The sequence below is a fragment of the Populus nigra genome, chromosome 3, assembly GCF_951802175.1.
Source record: "Populus nigra chromosome 3, ddPopNigr1.1, whole genome shotgun sequence".
Taxonomy (NCBI): Eukaryota; Viridiplantae; Streptophyta; class Magnoliopsida; order Malpighiales; family Salicaceae; genus Populus; species Populus nigra.
The window spans coordinates 25,657,129-25,676,783 of NC_084854.1; the positions used below are offsets into that span (position 1 = coordinate 25,657,129).

Here is a 19,655-nt window from a genome sequence, read left to right on the forward strand (position 1 = left end):
ATTGTTCAATGCTACACTGTTCATCTTGCCTGGCGTTTATAGAATGAATGAATTAGCATGAACAACATAGCATGCTACACTGTTCATGCTAATTAACAATGTAGCAACGAGAGGCAGGAACGCAAGAAGCATGAGAGAGGTAGGAACGCAGTGAGAAGTATGGAATTTCAGCTTCAACAAAACAACGTTTTCAACACTGATAATGATAGGACCTACATATAAAAATCACAGCTGATTTTATAACCAAACATTTCAATGCAACTGTTACATACTAAACACAACTACAAACGTTGAGCCAAACGGTCTTTAATAGAATCTGAAATGTGAGTTTGTTATATTAATTCACGGGCCTGTGAGTCAATTTATGTATATTATAAAATAATATTATTTTGGTTAAAAAAATTTAAATAATGGTTTTTTTGAATAAAATTTTTAAAATATCTAAGTAATTGACCAACTTTAGTCTCATAATCTTGGATTGATTCAACATCCATTTTAATTAAAAATAAACAACTTGGCTCGAGTAAGGTTTTAAATCAACTATCATTATATATATTATTAATTATTATTGTTATGTCGTTAAATTTAATGATTCATTGAAATTTGCCAAGTGTTTATCATTTTTAATATAAACTAAAATAATACCAAATTATTTTTTAATTTAAAGATTTAGATATAAAAAACATGAAAAATGCAAAAGCAGTTGTACCAAAATAAGTGGCGTAAAAAGAAAAAGAAATTTTAACGTGGTTTTTTCCATCAGAAAAAATGTACTTTTCTAACTAATAAAGGGAGATTGACGTGGCAAAGGATGCCCTTTTTTTATTTCACCCAAAAAAAAAGGTATTTATTTGCTTTACTAACCAGTCTCGACACAGAAATTGAGCTTTGTAACCCATTGGAGCCACCAAACTTTATGAATGATGCTAGCTTTATATGTAAAAAAAAAAAAAAGTAAGATGTTTGATCATTTTACAGTACATTAAAGTGAATTTCACACGTCTTTTTTCTTTTTAAAGTATTTTTTAATTTTTTTATTTGAAAAAAAATTAGATTATTGTTTTTATATACAATGAAATGATATTATATGGATAATTTTTTTAAAAAATACTCTTAAAACATATTATATGGTAGGTGGCAGTCATCATTGAAATACAATGAAATGATAAAATCAATAGAAATTTAAAGGGATTAAGTCCCATCTCATGAACTTGCCTACCAGTAGCTTCGAGTGGAAGGAAGCTCCGGCCATACCTAAATGGCTTTATTTTGTGCTTTCAACTTTTGGAAACCCTAGCTACCATGCCAACCACCTACTTATCGTCTTGGTTAAGCCTTACATATATAAGCATGGAATCTCAACAAAGTTGTTTGTATCTTTCATGGCTCAAATAATCTTTCAATGGCCAGATGACAAACACAAATTATTATAATAATCATATATGGTGGGATCTGAAAAGATTTGCGCCAAAGAATACATCTCAATCATTTATTTAAAAATATTTGAATAATTACTATAATTTTATATCGTTAGCGCTAAAAAAAAACCTTCTTAAAAACATTAGCTAATAAAAAACTATGATTTTTTAGCTTGTTATTCTTAAAATTATAGTTATAAAAACAATCACAGCACAGTGGCCTTCCTTTAGAGACGTACGGAGTGCATGCATGGATCTTAAAAGTGCCGGCCATTGAAATCCTTTGAAATTGAATACAGCTTATAAGAATGTGTAGCCAAAACCGTTGTCGGCAGACCTGGCCATGAGCTGTGACTAGAGCCATTGGGAACACAAATATTTGACCAATCTTGAAGAACATGGTATTGTGGAGGAGCCTCCTGGCTTATGCGCGCCATATGGTCATGGTTTTTAATTATTTTCAACAAAAAAGAAAAGCTTTATACATTTAATTATTTGTTTGCCAATCAGGGCTTCACAGAACATTGATTATTGAGAGAAATTATTTTATTTAAAGTGAAAGGAATATAGTCATGATGATCAGAAAATCAAATAAGTGATGATCGGTCAATAAAATCATTAAAAAGTTATCCTCTTTCTGCGTCAAGCCTTTTGGATCTCCAATAAATCATCTTGTCCTCCTTGAACTCACCAATACTTTGAGTTGAAGGAAGCAGCAGTACTCATCTTTTCCCACATCGATTGCTTCACTCTCTTCTTTTCATTGCTACGAAGCAAGCCTCCACCTTTTCCCTCCAAGTAAACCGACATTTTTTTAGCAACCACGCTTTAGATTTCTTTTGATAATGTTTTAGGACTTTTTATAATTTAAAAAGTTATTTAATTTTTCACTGCTTAAATTTGCTTTTCATCTTAAATAATAGTAAAAACTTGAATTTAAAAAGGTTTAATTTATAGACAAAAAACAATTATATATTTATGTTCTATATATAGTTCAATCAGCTTTTAATTATTTTTTAAAGTGCCTTTGAAATTGTTTTTTACTTAATGATTTTGTAAATACTTTTCAATAATTTGTTAATACAAATAATAAAATTAAAAATTATTTAATATATTTGTAATTTAAAAATATTTTTTTAAAAGAACCATTTATCTCACTATCAAACATAAATTTAGGTAACATTTGGGAACGCGGTTCAACCTGCGTTTCCAAAAAATTTGATTTTTTTTTTTGCTAAAATGTAATATGATTTGTATGTTTTGGATCGTTTTGATGTGCTGATGTTAAAAATAAATTTTAAAAAGTAAAAAATATCATTAACATATATTTTAACACGAAAAATTATTTAAAAAGCACCCATAACTACACTAACATACAATTTCTAACCTCACATACGAGGATTCTTGTGCACTATTTACGGTTTCAACATAAAAACAGTATGCATGTTCCATAGACCAAACGCTACTTTCTATAGCTAGAGGACAAATACAAATTATTATAATATCCATGATGGGATCTAAAACGAACTGAGGTCAAAGTCAAGACTAAAATGCTCGTAAGAATAAAAAAATAAATAAAAGTTGTTCATAGCTAAGGAGAAGACTGTATAAAAAAATCCAAGATATTATTATGAGAGGTTCTAATATGAAATTAAACGCCAATTAAGGTATAAATTCATTGCCATACATATTCTATTTTGAGGTTAAAATAATATAAGTTTCATTTGTTATTAAAAATTAAAATATCAAAACCTAATAATAAAAAAAATAAAAGATTGGAAGACTTATTTTCAACGATTTATCTAACAAAAACACGCAAGAGCTTTTTTTTTTTTAAAAAAAAAATCTGGAAAAAAAACCTCTAAAACTTGGTAAGTGAAAATGGGCCGAAGCCATGAGATACATAAAGCACAAAGCCTAGAAACTGCAGAAAAGCAACATGAAAACTAAGCCCATATGATTGAAAAGCAGCCCAGTCTCATTTTTGGACAATTAGAAGCATCTCATATTATTACAACAAGAGAATAATTTCTCTCTTTTTTGTATGTAACATGGTTTTTATCTTGTTTCCAAAAAAAAAAAAAAAAGTTAGTATTCTTCACGGAATAATAATAGTCGTATCTATATTTAATTTGTTCTATTACCATACTTTGATCCTAAAAACTCCAATTTGAATCTTATTATAAACACAAAATCAAAATGTTGCAATTTAATCGTATTATTCTTTTTTCATAGTTGAAAATTGGGGAAAAAATTATAATTGAGACAATTAAAATGATCGAGAAAGATGGTTTATAAATCATGGTAAGATTCAAAGCGAAAACAATATAAACTATATGATTAAAAAAATAATAATTTTGGTTAGTGTAGGTTATCAACATTTGTTCTGCAATGATGTTATACCTATTTGCTATCGGGTCCAAGAAAGAAAGAAAGCTATGTACTTCTACGGTTTTTACTTACTAAAATCCAAAAATACAAAAATACAAAATACAAGGACCAAGTTGTATTTTTATCAAAATATTTTGCGGGGTTCTGCCAAATTCTCTATCACCACCACTATCACCTCCTCCTCCTCCTTGTTTTAACAAGTGTCTAAGCTAAAACTCCAATTTCTCTATTATCGCCTTTCTAATTAATTTTGCGTTTCAAAAATATTTTTTAAAAAAATTAAATATTTTTTTATTTTTTTATTTGCTTTAAATTAATATTTTTAGATGTTTTTAGATTATTTTGATATAATGATAACAGAAATAATTTTTTTAAAATAAAAAAATATTATTTTGATGTATTTCTCAGTGAAAACACTTTGAAAAACAACTACAATCACACTCTCAAACACCCTTAAAACACTAAAAGGTCTGGGATTATTGTTCTTTCATCTGCATTGTGGATTTACTATGCCCATGAATATTTTTTTATTTTGCTTTGTAAGGACCTAATTTAGGGCTAATTTAGCTAAAATTATCAAGGAATGGTGCAATTGAAGGAAAGAGGATTAAAATGAAACACGCGGAGAAGATGAGTGGTGTTTTAATTTTTTTTTGCAAAATGTGCAACTTAGTCATTCTTTATGAATTATAACAATTGGGTCCCTCTAATTTTTAAAAGTCATGGTTTATTTTTTAATTCTTGGTTTGAGAGAGGAAAGAGAAAGTTGTTGAATTCCAATAATAGAGAGAAAATTATTGTTGATATTGATTTTGATTACCAAAATAATTGATTTTTATGTCAAATGATTCCATTTGATGAAAAAATTTACAACTAAGATGTTTTTTACTTTAAAATTACCTAAAAAAAATATGAGTTCGAGAAGATTTTTTGTTCTGGGTTGATCTCGGGTTTTGGGATAGTTTTTTGAAGACATAAATAAGTTTATCAAGATGTGTAAGGTATTTTCAAAGTATTTTGGGTAAAAAATTAGTTTGTTGTCTTCTTTGTTTTCAGATTTTACAAAATTGAAGTATCTAAGAAAAAAAATCTTCCAAAAAGAAAGGAAGCATACTGTCTCAATAAATAATTAATAAATAAGAAAAAGCTTACATTGGGTTAGTGCTTATTTTTTAAAAAAAATTAATTTTATTGCTTGAGAAAAATTAAAATGTTGAGGAAATTAGTGAGGCAAAAGAAATGGTTTTTTTAGTTGTTGTTTATCACTAGCCTTTTTGGAATTATTTTTCCTTCATAATTCTTTCACTTTTATTTTAGTTCTTTTGATTTAAAATTTTTATATTTTAATCCAAAACTTTATTTTCTTCACTTTTTAATTTCTAAGTTTTTTTTTTAAAAAAGGTCGCTAGAAAATAATGAAGGAAAGTGAAAGTTCTCGATAAACCACATTCTAACAACAAAAAGGTCAATTTTGATGACATTGGGTTTCAATGACGAGATGAGGTCTATTGAGGTGTTTTTAATATTTGTTTTGCTAGAAAAAGTAGATCGATGTTAAATAAATAAATAATAGCTTACAAACAAAAAAAATAAAGATACTAAACCTATTTGAGTTTATAATTCGGGTTATGAATTTAACAAGTTAATTAATTTTTTTTTCAAAATATAAAAATTAGATAAGATGTAAAAATTAAGAGCAAAATTATACTTTATAACATGTTTGAATAAAGAATTGATTTTTCTTTTGAGAATGAAGAATGTGTTGAGCCTTAGTGGGCTAAATTTGCTTGATTTTTTAATTTATTTTTTACGCATGGCAGAATTAGCATCCTTCATTCAAATCAATTAAGATATTTAGTCATCGATCCTGGAGATGGGGAGATGGTTTAAACCAATTAAAATCAATAGTAAAAAGGGAGAGTATTTTCGGTTTGATTCAATTCTGGATTAAAAAAACTAACCAACTGAAATTGAGGATTGTTGATGGAAAATGGTGAAAGGTTATGATCTCATTGATGATGCCTGGATTCAGTCCTTGTGTGCCGATCGCAAGCATAAAATATTTTTTTGAGAAAGTACGTGAACAAGAAAACAACAATGAAAGAGTTTGCAGAGAAGCGCACAAGGAAGCTTAAGTAATGGATAGAGAAAAAGAAGAAGCTCTTGCTGATTTTAACACATGGGGTAGGAAGCCATCTTTGAAGTCTCCATCGCCATTTGAAAAACAATTGTCAACAATCTATACTTTCGAGATCTTTAAGAAGGTTCCGAGCTGGAATTCTTGATGTTATTCCTTGAAAGTAAGAGGTGAAGGCACAATCTCGATATTTAATGTCGTTCTTCTCAGTACAAGGGGATGATCTGTGGACATGTAGTGTGTGCCTGTGCTCCATAGCTTAGGCATTTTTCAAATTCCATCTCGATGTGCAGAAAAGATTACAAAATACTATGAAAATATCCGAGTACGTGCAATCTAAGGAGAGTCGATGTGTGTGTGTGTGTGTGTGTGTGTGTGTGTATCTCTGTGTGTGTGTGTTTGCTAACTACACAAATTAAAGAAGAGGCATGTTTTTGAGATGGGACTTTGCATGTTACAAGAAGCTATGAAAACCTGGGCTGCTGTTAACAAGTCCAGGAGGCAATGCACCAGATGCATGATTATGAGCAATGTGATGATCATGCATAGTATTGGAATATATGGAGATCGAATCGCAATGATAGATATCCTCCTATTAATTTCAAATGCACCAAAGGTGCTCCTCGAAGATGAAAATTAGTATCAAGTTTCATTAAGTTAATATATAATTAGTTTATTTAAAAAATCACTTGGAAACAACCTCGAAATTCCAGATTTATTACTAGATTGACTGCCTTGATTTAATCTATTTGGCAGTGTGGTTTGATGTGATGTTATGTGATTAAAATTGTGTTTGCTCAATTATAATTTTAAAAATATTTAGTTAATTAATATATACTATAATTTTATATAAATCTCACTCAAAACTCTTTCTTAAAATTCTAATTACAAAAAATCTATAATTCAAAGTTTTTTCTAATCTATTTTTTAAAATAATAACCTACAGTTATGCCAAACATCCACTAATCACTGTGGTTACAGCACTGCGATAAATTTGGTAAAACAAGAGAGAAGGTAGATAGAGAAGGTAGCTGCCACCCCTAAAATATCATTCGTGCTGCTAGTCAAGTTGATAAGGTCCCTCTTCTTTCCCTCTCCAAAACCAAAACACAGACACACAAATGGCATACAACCTCTGCTCTTCACCTTCTTCTCTCTATAAACCTCTCTGCAACACCCCTTCATCTTCTTCAAGATACTCAAAATCAAGAAACCTAAACAACTTCTACCATTCTTCGAAGATAAACACTCTCTCTTCTCAATCAAGAGCAACCTCTCTTCAAATAACCAACGTCTCATTGCAAGACGAAGAACTGCCACGACAAGAAACCTCAAAAGATTCAAACTTTAAGGAAAAAACTGGGTCTTCTTCAAAATCTTACATCTGGGTCAACCCCAAAAGCTCTAGAGCTTCAATTCTCAGAAAAAGTTCCTACGATGCCAAGTATACTTCACTTGTTAATGCAGCTAAGTATCTGAATTCTTGTAGCCCAAATAAAGATAATGTCCTTAATGTTTTGAGTGAACTTGATGGTAAATTGTTAGAGCAAGATGCCGTTGTTATTCTTAATAACATGTCGAATCCGGATACTGCTTTGTTGGCTCTTAAGTTTTTTCAAGAGAGGTTGAAGTTTAATAGAGAGGTTGTTGTTTACAATGTGACTTTGAAAGTTTTTAGGAAAGGAAGAGATTTGGATAAAGCCGAGAAGTTGTTCGATGAGATGCTTGAGAGAGGTGTTAAGCCTGATAATTTTACGTTTTCGACAATAATTAGTTGTGCTAGGTTGTGTAATTTAGCTGATAAGGCAGTTGAGTGGTTTGAGAAAATGCCGAGTTTTGGGCTTGAACCTGACGATGTTACCTTTTCGACTATGATTGATTCGTATGGGCGGGCTGGTAATGTTGAAAAGGCATTGAGCTTATATGACCGTGCTAGAACGGGGGAGTGGCGGCTAGATGCAACGGCGTTCTCTACATTGATTAGGATTTATAAGGTTGCTGGGAATTTTGATGGGTGTTTGAATGTTTATGAAGAAATGAAGGCTTTAGGTGTTAAGCCAAATTTGGTCATATACAACATTTTGTTAGATGCCATGGGAAGAGCCAAGAGGCCTTGGCAGGTGAAGAAATTCTATCAGGATATAATTGACAATGGGTTGTCACCAAGTTTTGTGACATATGCAGCTCTTCTGCATGCGTATGGTAGAGCTCGTTATGGAGATGATGCGTTTAAAATTTATAGGGAAATGAAGGAAAAGGGGTTGGGATTGAATGTAGTTCTTTATAATTCCATATTGGCTATGTGTGCTGATCTTGGCCACGTGGATAAAGCTGTTGAGATTTTTGAGGACATGAAGAGTTCTGGAATCAAGCCTGATAGTTGGACATTCTCATCCATGATTACCATTTTCTCATGCTGTGGGAAAGTTTCTGAGGCAGAGAATACGTTGAATGAGATGTTCGAAGCAGGCTTTCAGCCAAATATTTTTATCTTGACATCACTTATCCAGTGCTATGGAAAAGCCCAACGCATTGATGATGTTGTGAAGACATTTAACCGAATTTTTGAATTGGTTATAACTCCAGATGATCGGTTCTGTGGCTGTCTTCTGAATGTGATGACTCAAACACCAAATGAAGAGCTCAGCAAGCTTGTTAAATGCGTTGAGAGGGCTAATCCGAAGCTTGGTTATGTGGTTAAACTTTTGGTAGAGGAGCAAGACAGTGAGGGGAATTTTAAGAACGAAGCTACTGACCTGTTTGATAGTATTAGCACTGAAGTAAAGAAAGCTTACTGCAATTGCTTAATTGACCTCTGTATCAAGCTCAATATGTTGGAGAGAGCTTGCGAGTTGCTTGACCTTGGATTGACACTTGAAATTTACACCAATATAATGTCCAGAACTTCAACCCAGTGGTCCCTAAATCTAAAGAGTCTCTCCCCCGGGGCAGCTATGACAGCATTACATATTTGGATGAATGACTTGTCCAAGGTACTGGAGGCAGGGGAGCAGCTGCCACCATTGCTTGGAATTAATACTGGGCATGGGAAACACAAGTATTCTGAGAAAGGTTTAGCCAATGTGTTGGAGTCATATTTGAAGGAACTAAATTCTCCATTCCATGAGGCTCCTGATAAGGTTGGCTGGTTCTTAACTACTAAGGTTGCAGCTGAGTCATGGTTGGAATCTAGAAAATCAACTGACGCAGCAGCTGCTTAGGTGCCATGCTCATGTAGATTTTCCTTTTTTTATGTCCATAAATGGTACGTGCCCGCCATAATCTTTTTTCCTTTTCTGCTGATATTTTCTCTCTTGATAGGGAGTTTTTGTGTCGTTATGTTAAGAAAGGATCAACAATATTTCACGTTTACGTAATGTATTAGGAAACATATGCTGTCAAGGACATCTATTCCTATTGTAACACTTATTCCAAAAATACCTTAGCACAATATAGGAAAATATTTTTGTATATAGCTGCTGCGACAGATTCAATGTAAAATAATTTTGAGTTGGCAAATCTTTTCTTTCTCTGAATTTGCACGTTAAGAGAAAGCATTATATTTAGCCATTGAATCGTCATATAGCTGATCAGATTCTAAAAATCTAAATCATGTTGCTTTGACTGGTTGTGCGATGATTCATGAGCATCTCTTTAGCTAGTCTGCATAATTGAGGCAATTATTCGGCGAGGGAATAGCATGTACATTGCATTTTTGGGATTGAAATTTAAAGCTATTTAAGATTGGATCAAAATCCATTTCATATGCTTGTGTGATCCGACAGAACATGGCTTGTTTGCTGTCTACAGTGTCGGCAGTGCTAAGTGACTGCCTCGTCAAATCAACGAGAATCGAGCATTTGCTTACAATGAACCAATTGCCATGGTTGCTTACGTCAAAAGAGTAACAAAGATTTATTTTTCTGTAGATAGTTCTTTCGTTGGTTGCTCAAGGACAGATATCAGCTGATTAAAGAAAAAATAATAATGAAGAAGAAAGAACATAGGTGGCATTACACATGAAAAAAAAGAATAAATTAACTAGAAGTAGGTTTTTACTAGTTTTTTTTTTTACACTGACACGTTTTCTCACGGGTGGAATAAATTTTTTTAGAAAAATATGTATTCAGATTTTTATGATATGTTTTTTTACATAAAAAAAATCAAAAAAAATTATTAAACTTAATTTCTACCCAGCAAAGTAAATTAGACTTTAATGACCTGAAAATCAAGCTAATCTTTATCAAACAAAAAAAAACTATTTTTAACTCTGGCGCCTAAGATTTAAAATTCTCAATCAAGCTTCTATTCAAAATTCTCAGTCGCCTAAGATTTTTCCCTCGCACATCATTTTATTGAAAAATCAACATTTTTTATCAAGAAATTCTAACAATGAAGATAAAATTAGGGTTTTTAAATTCTAAGGTTACGGACACAACCATATAGAAAAATCTAGTTAGATTTGAATAATATTCTCTAATAAAAAATGAAACACCCAACAACTTTTAGGTTTAATTTTGGAAAATCAAACGGTTCAATAAATAAGATATTATCTTTCCATAAAATACAATCTTGAGAACCTCCTAGAAAAATTTGAGCAAGAACTAACATTTGGATCTTCTATTATATTATTGTTTTTTGTTAGACTGTTCATTTAGATATTTTCTTAGATATTTTCTGTTTTTCAATTAGATCCATCAAATCTTGTGATAATTGTTCCACATCACAATTCTAATTAAGAAATTAAAATTAAATTAAATTTGGTCTCTGAAAATTTCAATATTCTTAATTAAATCCAAATTGAACTTCCAAACTTAATTTTTCACTAATTAAGCCGATAATAAATTAATTTGACTCATTTAAAGTACAATTAAGTTCTTGCACTTAATTAAATCCTTCAATTGGACCCAAATTAATTCTTAAACATAATTAAAATTTAATTTGACCCATAATAAAATCAAATTGGCCTATTAAAAATTTAATTAAGTCATTGGACTTAATTTTTATGCAAATTCATCTAATAATTATTTAATTTTACATTTAATTTATATTTTTTTTCTCTATTTTTAGGCACAAATAGGGTACAATTACGTCTTGAATTTCCTTCTAAATCACAGCTTGATATTTCCTGTATTTTTTTGAAATTCTTTCCGATCTACTTTCTTCACATTACCAGCTTTTATTTTATTGTTTGATTTTTACTTTTTTTAAAAGTGAATTTTAAAAAATAACCCAAGTGTAAATTGCTGACTTTGATGACCTTTTTTTTATCAATCAAGTGGGCCTGGTAGTGTTGGCGAGTCACAACCAATTCATAACACTAATCATTTGGACTTTTTTTATCTGCACGCCAATCACACCCCTAAAATCATTTGTTACACACACACACACACAATCACATAATAATACATTGTCTGTAATGCACAACAAGTCAATATTAATTTCTTTTAAATGTAAACAAATATTAAAAGTATAGATAATATTTTAAACTTCTTGGATCAGGTAATTATATCATACTCAAGTAAATTGTATCGGACAATCATGTAAGATCTAAGAGCCTTGAGTATGAAGGTCATGCCAGACCTAAAAGATTTAAATATTATTTTTTAATTTCTTTTTTTTTAATTAATCCTTCAATTTGATTTGCTAGTGATTGAGCTTTGAATGTTTTTATTTTTTATTTTTCTCTTTATGAAATTACCCTTTCTCATACAATTTTTTCTTTGTTATCAAATAAAATTGTTGAGACTTTACAAGAATAACTAAAGGGTATCTTTTCATGATATTGACAAGAATTTATTTATTTTATTATTCATTGTAGTTTTTTATAATTATATTATTAAATTAATCAAGTTTATTGAACCAAATTCTAAATTTTCATTAATCTTCTAAAAAGAGTGTTATCATTTTTTTACCTTTAAAAAAAAATTAACATGTCCCGCAACATTGCGAAAACCAAATCATTTGTTGATGATAATATTAATTCCATATTCTAGAGTAACATGAGTGGAAGTTGATTGAGAATAAGATGGAGACAAATAAAAATAATGGAAAGTCAGGAGAGGAGAAATACTAAGTAGTTGATTTCGCCATCTTCCAATTAGTTTTTTTTTTCCTTCAGAAACCATTGGGATCATCAATATTAAAGTTGTCAACATCTTCGTTGAGTATAAATAGACAAAGAATAACCTTATCTCAACTATCTTGGCTAAAACTCTCTTATCTCTAGCCCATTGTAGATTGCATAGACAGAGAGTGATATTGTGTTGTGTTCCTTTACTATTTGTGTGGATAGTTAATCACTTGAAAATATCAAGAGAAGTTTTCAATAATTTTTAGTGGTTCAATATTGGACTGATTTTAAATGAAAAATGGAATGACCTAGATGAGAAAGCATGAGTAAGAAAATACCAAGCACTTTATCATAGTAATTTTAGGTGGAGAGCTCCTTGGGTGGGCAATTTGTCTTATCTTATGAGTTGTGGTGACTGTCGCACCTTTAACCAGAACTAAAAGAAATGTATGGTTGGGTTAACATGAGATCCCATCTGATGACCTCCTTTAACCAAAACTAAAGGAACTATATATGACTGGGCTAACCTGAGATCCCTTTTGGCGATCTTCTTTAATCATAACAAAAAATATGTGTGTTCTTCATGACAACATGGTTTAAACTTGCTTTTACTTTGGGAATTTCATAATTGTAGGGTTCCTCTCACTTTGTAAGGATTACCACTGGCAGGGTTGATCTTCTCGTTTCTTTGAGATTTTTCTAATGATAGGGTTCGCCTCATCTTCTTCTCATTCGAGGGTCAAAACTGTGTTTCTTCGTTATTATTAAATCAATGATTCTTTTTTTGTCCACAATCTTACTGAATTTCATTAAGGATTTTTCCTGTAACAATTCAAAAATATATGTGCAATGCTTTGAGGTTAGATGACATGCATGCCTTTTTACCTGGTTTGAAATATAGGTTCCCCCTCTCTTTAATGTTTCATTGTCATAGGGTGTCTTTGTTTATTACCTAAAGCTTTCTTTGTTCTTCTTACTAACTAGCTCATTCACATGCTAGTCTTCCATTCAAATGTAAGTGTAGTGTCCATTCGGGGTTGTCTACAACGATTACTATTTTTGTTGTTTATCAAGCTTAACAATGCCTCCAAGTGTGGTGTTGCTTGATTCATCATGAAAAAGCTTAACAAGTCATTAATCTCCTAGACTCTCTTGAGAATTGTTCTCTAATTACTTGTGTGCATCCTACTAACACCCATCAAGAAGTTTTCTAGTGTCGACCTTATTTTAGATTGCTAATCAGCCATAGACTTGCCTTCAGTTGAAACAATACTCTTCACGTATACATTATCATCAAACTTCTTGGAAACTAGTCAGTCTTCCAAAATGCTTCTCATATCTTGCAATAAAAGGCTCTTTGTTGTATATTCAGTGTTTTTATCAATGAATTCCTCTCAACTTGTCAAATCAGATTATGAAAAGAAATGCATTGGCATTATCAATTATATTCAATTTGTTATCTATATTATACGATGAAGTACACCTTGGGCTTCAAAGCAGATGGTCCCATAATTAGTCTTGATGGTGTGCATCATTTTGATATTCATTCAAATGCCACTATACGATAATGTTTGTTAGGAGTCATAGTTATGTTTCAAAGGGAAACCTAAGATGACCATATGAAAATGTCTTTTAAATGCAGTATTGTCCCACAATCAATATTGATGGTGTTCATCCTTCCGATATTCATTTAAAAGCAGCCATATGATAACATATTTTAGGAGTTATAACCATGTTTCAAAGGGTAAACCCAAGATAAAGATATGAAGATGTTCTTCAAGTGCAACATTGCTCTCAATTACTGCTAGAGTTGACTAGATCATAGATTGTTCTTGAATATCATTGCCCCTAATTGATCTGAGTATGCTTGTTCTTCTGTCTATAATCAAGAGGCTTTTTTCATTGCTAGATAATAAACATAACTTTGATGGACTTTGCTAACTCATAATTTAATTCTTTCTTTGCCCCAAGTTGATCTAAATATTGTTCGTTTTCCTTTTCAGGATCCACTGTATTGCCCCCAGGTGGTTAAATTTTCAAGCATGAGCAAGAAGTGTCAATGTCATCTCTGTCAAGGATTGCAAACTCGATCAATGTTCTTCTTGTTTGACGAACTTTCTTATTATTATTTGATTTGATTTGAAGAATAAAATTAAAAACTATAAGAGTTTGGGTTAAACATGTTTAATGTTATTATTAATATTATAAATATTATTATTGTCATTATTATTAATATAATTATTAATAATTTTTTTAAAAAATATTATTACTATTGAAAAAAAAACCATAGATTTGATTTGAAGAGTAAAATTAAAGATTATTATTGTTGTTGTTGTTTTTGTTGTTGTTATTGTCGCACCTCGCGGCGGAGCACGGCGACCCTCGATTTATTTCAGGTTTTTTTTATTTGTGGATAAAGGAGTTGCCACCTAGTATTATGTTCACTAGGAAACCTAATTGGTCTTTTAGAGATTTTAAGGCAAGAGACTGGTTGCGTAAAGGAAATGTATTAGCACCCTAATACGCCTTACTTAAGGTAAGCTGCTTGGTGTTTGGTTTGCCTTATAATTGCTATGGTGTTGGTGTTTTTTCTAATCCTATCAGTTTTCCTAAGATATGTTTTGCTATGATGAACAAACTTGGACTGAAAGTCTAAAAAGAAAAAACCCTTGGTCAATGTGGATCACACCCTTAGATATGTCTACAAAGTACAAAGAAGAACTAATGCAGATCTCTTGAAATCTGTGTTTGATTCAGACTAAATTTATTAAGATAGAAATTCAAGGAGATTCCATGTGCTTTAAAAACTCATTTTTCCCTTAGTATTTCCAGTGTCCGCGACTCGTAAATCGCAAGGAAAAGGAACAAAGATTTAGAAATCTAAGGAAATTCAGAGCGCTTTGAAAGCCTCGTTTTGCCTTAGTGTTTTATACTTTTACGTCTTGTAAACCGCGGAGTCGAAAATTGAAATGTCCTCAATTATAATCGAGACTTCTTTTTTCAAGGATGTGTGATGACTTATTATTTTTAGAAAAATATTTTGGCTATTAACCACTTGGGGTTTCTTTATCCAAACATTAACAACGAATAATAATAAGTTATTCCTAATAATATTTTGGATATTCATCCCTTCAGGATTTCTTTATCTAAACATTAACAGTGAATAAGATTTTTGTATCTTTTTGGAATATTGGCCAATATCTTTTGGAGTTTTACAAACATGTTGGAGTTTTACAAACATGTTGTAAAATCCAGAAATGCAAGAAAATAATTTTTTTTATGTTTAAAAAATCTATGCGAAAAAATATTTTTGAAACTTCAAATATTTGTTTTTTAAAAAAAAAACATTCAAAACATGTTTGGGTATTGACCGTATACAACATACAAAAAAATTATTTTTGTATTCGGTCCAAATCACAAGTATCGCAATTAAACACAAACATCACGATAAAAAGTAGCAAGCCATCATATATATATATATATATATATATATATATATATATTTATTGTAAGATTTACAAGAAACTTAAAACAACTCATTAAAAAACCGTTCAAAAGCCAACTAAAGCTAAAATAACTGGAAAAGGAATACATCTGTATGCGCAAAGGGGAGCCAAGGTTCTGGCACCAAAGTTTGAACTAAAAAACCTGATGCAGTGCAACCATACTAATTTCATACGAAAGGAGAGGAACTTGAGTAGCATGCCTCTATTCCCCATATATTAAAGACTAAGATTAAAGAAATAAATGGCAGCTACCTCGTTTTAAAGAAAACAGAAACAAGTTTTCAAAAAGAACGAACAACAGACCCCAACTATGCATACTGCAAAGAAGAAAAAAAACCTGAGGCTCATACCTGCTCTGATATTGCTGTCTCCTAACACAGCGACGAGGACGCAACGGTTGGCCGCCTGATGAGCCTCACTCTCTTTGAGAAATGATGTGCGCTACACCACTAGCCTTCTTCCATACAACCATCAGAATATCTGCTTACCAGGGCGATGCCCCTTTCTTCTTTTAAGCTTCATAAGATTCTTAATTTTGTAAATGTAAAAGATGATGACGTGCAAGCCGATGGACAAAGCTTCTGCCTTCTCGCCTCTGGTAACCAAGGAAAGCCTTCCTCCTTTGTTCTCTTGGTTTTTTATTCTCAGCCCTCTTCTTGTTCCCTCTGTTTCCTTTCCCTTTTCTATTTTTTCTTCTCGCCTCACTTGGTTTTCTATCTCCTCTCTCTCTTTACTCTTCTGCTCTGTTTTCTTTTCTTTCTCCCTTTCTTTCCCCGTTCAGTGAACGTTTTTTTGGTAACCAAAGGATGAAAGAAAAGCCCCTGCTTGTTTTGCCTTTGGTGATCTGAAGAAACCTTATTCTTCTTTCGTTGTCTCCTTCTATCTCCCACTCTGTTTTCTTTTTCAAGTCAGGGGGGTGGCTGCTTCGTTTTTAAAAGATGAGAGGGGCTACGGCTCTCTAGTGAGGGTTTAGATTTAGGTTTTTTTTCCTTTGTGTTTCCCTCACTTTTCTCTTGAGGTTCACATATATGGAACCTCTACACATGATATTTATGGAAAAATTCTAGTAATTATTGAAGAGATTCTCTTCTATAAACAGCCCCCACAATTCTTATGTCTATAATCTTTTATATTGCAGTGATTTATTTTCCATAACCAACACCCATCAATTCTTACATCTATATTATTTTATATTACAGTAATTGTTTTCCATATATGGTTCCTTAATATTAGCCTTGAGGATCTATGTTACCGCCACACATTCTTTCCTTTTTTTCCCTTGCAAAGCCAACTGTTTCTACAGTTGTTTAGGCTTGGAGACCAACTCTAATGTTCCCTTATCTTGACCGTGTGTGCAGCAGGAATGGTTGCAGAAAAAGGAAAGAAACTGCAGACCGGGGGGGCACTATACTCAAAACGCAAATGAACAATACCGTGCTAATTATTTCAACAATGAGGCTGTTTCATATGCAATGTGCTTTGTTAAAAATGAAAAGTTGCAAAGGCGTTGTTTGGAAGCAAAAATATTCCCCTAGCGTGGCCGCAAAACAAATGAAATTATGACGACATTTTCCAATCCAGTCCTTTTTTTCAAATCCTTCAATGAAACCACATAACGTCCTAAAAAATGGTCTTTAATTAACCCGATAAAATCTTGAAACATTAAATCGGGTCCCTCAAATCAAACCTGCAAACTCAGGTCAGAAATCCTTCTTGCGGCAGGATTCTTTACTTTTCCACTAAATGTTCAAATGAGAATATCTTGAGCTCATGATATTGAAATCAAGCGATTCAAAAGCTCAAATTCATCAGCACGTACATGACTAAAACTTTCATGAAGGATTTAAAGTGAGATAAAATCGTTTTGAAGAAAAGAATTGCAACAAAACTTGGCTGGAAACCATCTCGCGACAAGATTCTTTACTTTCACATTAGATATTCAAACGAGAATATCTTGAGCTTCTGTTATCAAAATCAAGCGATTCAAAAGCCCAAATTCATCTATGCGTCCAAGACTACAACTTTGATGAAGGATTTAAAATGAGATAAAATCTTTTTAGAGAACAGAATCTGGCAACAATCTGGTTGGTCAAAAAAGGTTTCCTGATCTGACAATGCTAAGCATCCAAATCTGACTGAGAATCTGCCATAAGAACAGTGAGCCCTAGGACCCAATAAAGGTGTAGGTCAATTCTTCAACAGGTCATGAGTGACAGAATATAGTTAGGATGGTCATATCGTACGAAACCAAATCAGAATCAGAGCCTAAGTTGGAACAAAAAATTTGCGATAACAGCATAATCAGTTTTTTAGTGCAAATTCTGAGGGATTTATCCAACCTTAAAAACAAGATAAAGAAGGAATGAATTTAGCATTATGAAGACTCCTAGTCAGTTTAAGAAACCTGAGGATTTTGGCAGCAAAGGGGAAGGATAAAAAGGGCAGAAAATAACTTAAACATGGTTCGACAAACATTTCTTTCTTCTCTGCTTTTGTCAATCTTGTAGCAAACATGAGTTAAACTCCTGCACTCGGTTCAAAAGGAGTACACACTATCTTCAGCACGTGGGGTCCAAAATGAGTAACAACAATTATGATTATTAGTGTTATTCTCATTCTTAATGTTGTTATTATTATTAAATTTGAAAAAGAATTATTACTATTAAAAAAATTATATATTTGATTTGAAGGGATTAAAAACTTTAAGAACTTGGGTCAGACAAATTTATTATTATTATTGTCGCACCCGACATTGCGGCGGCCTTAAAAAATTAAATAATCTTTGGAAAGAATGGATTTCTAGCATCCTGTTCTTTAATGGGGATATTCTTTGTTTAAGGAGTCGCCACCTAGTATTATGGTTACTAGAAACCCTAATTGGTCAACAAAGATTCTATGGTTCGGGACTAGTTACCTAAAATGAAAGATATTATCACCCCTTAAACGTCCTGCCTGAGGCAGGCTGCATTGCTAGTTTCGTCTTAAATTGCTAAATGTTTATTAGTTTATACTATGATGGTTTGCGTGTAATATTCCTGACTTTGACACTAGTGAATATTCAACCACGGATACTTCCAACTCTGGCGTTGGTAAATATTATGTAGCTATATAAACAAAATAAATTTAAATCAGTATTTTTATTCCTGACTCTGACGTCAGTGAATAAAAAAATAAAATAAATTTATTTTTACACAAACACAATTTGTTTTATTTTTCTAGCTAAATAAAATAAAATACAACGAATAAAAATAATATAAATTTAAACCGATATTTTTATTCCTGACTCTGGCGTTAGTGAATAAACCAATAAATTTACATTATTTTTATTCATCTAAATAAAATAAAATATAACAAATAAAAATAATATAAATTTATACCAGTATTTTTGTTCCTGACCCTGGCGTCAGTGAATAAACCAATAAATTTACATTATTTTTATTAATGCATACACATTTTTTTTATTTATTATTTCTTTCTACTTTTTTTATTTTTCTGTTTTTTTTTTATTTTTTGGGCTGGGCCGAGCTCAGCCCACATGGGCTGGGCTTGACCCAGTTGACGAAGTTGGGTCACTGGTCTAGACCAGTGACCCGGACGGATGGCAAGCGTGCGTAACGCACGCCTGCCTAGTGAATTATAATTCACTGCTACTGTAGCAGTGAATTAAAATGCAAAAGAAACGGGGCTTACCTCAATGCAGGAACAGAGGTGATAACTAAAGCGTGGTGGTCGTCTGTTCTCTTCTCCTCTGCTTTACTATGCCTTTGATTCTCGTTTTCCTTTGCTTTCTCTCCTGGTTCTGGAAACGCTGAAGGCAGTAGCAGCGATCTCGTGACTTTCCTCTGCTTGTGTTCTTTCCTTCTGCTGTTTTTCTTTGTTTGCGTTTTGTCTCCTCTGTTTTAAGATGAAGGAAACTAGACAATGGCGATGCCGGTTGTCAATAGTCCTTGATTCTTTGTTGTTCTTTTTCTGCAGGGACGAAGAAAAATATAGCAGGGCTGATCTATGACCCTCCTGTGCCTTTCTCTCCTTCTCGGTGTAATCTCTGTTTATTCTACTGCCCCTGCTTTCCCCTGGGTTTTTTCATCTGGTTTACTCCTCTGTTGCTGAGACCTCTGTTTTATTGCTCT

The 19,655-nt window shown here is 32.1% G+C and overlaps 1 protein-coding gene across 1 annotated transcript; it reads left to right on the forward strand.

Moving 5' to 3' along the window:
* The first annotated feature begins 6,955 nt into the window (after positions 1-6,955).
* LOC133688244 (pentatricopeptide repeat-containing protein At4g16390, chloroplastic-like) lies at positions 6,956-9,465 on the forward strand. The gene has a single exon (XM_062107669.1). The coding sequence runs from the start codon at positions 7,068-7,070 to the stop codon at positions 9,165-9,167; it is 2,100 nt and encodes a 699-aa protein (XP_061963653.1). The 5' UTR covers positions 6,956-7,067; the 3' UTR covers positions 9,168-9,465.
* Positions 9,466-19,655: the final 10,190 nt, after the last annotated feature.

Excerpts from the sequence above, each read along its gene's own strand:
- LOC133688244 (XM_062107669.1), top strand. The coding sequence starts at position 7,068 with ATGGCATACAACCTCTGCTCTTCACCTTCTTCTCTCTATAAACCTCTC.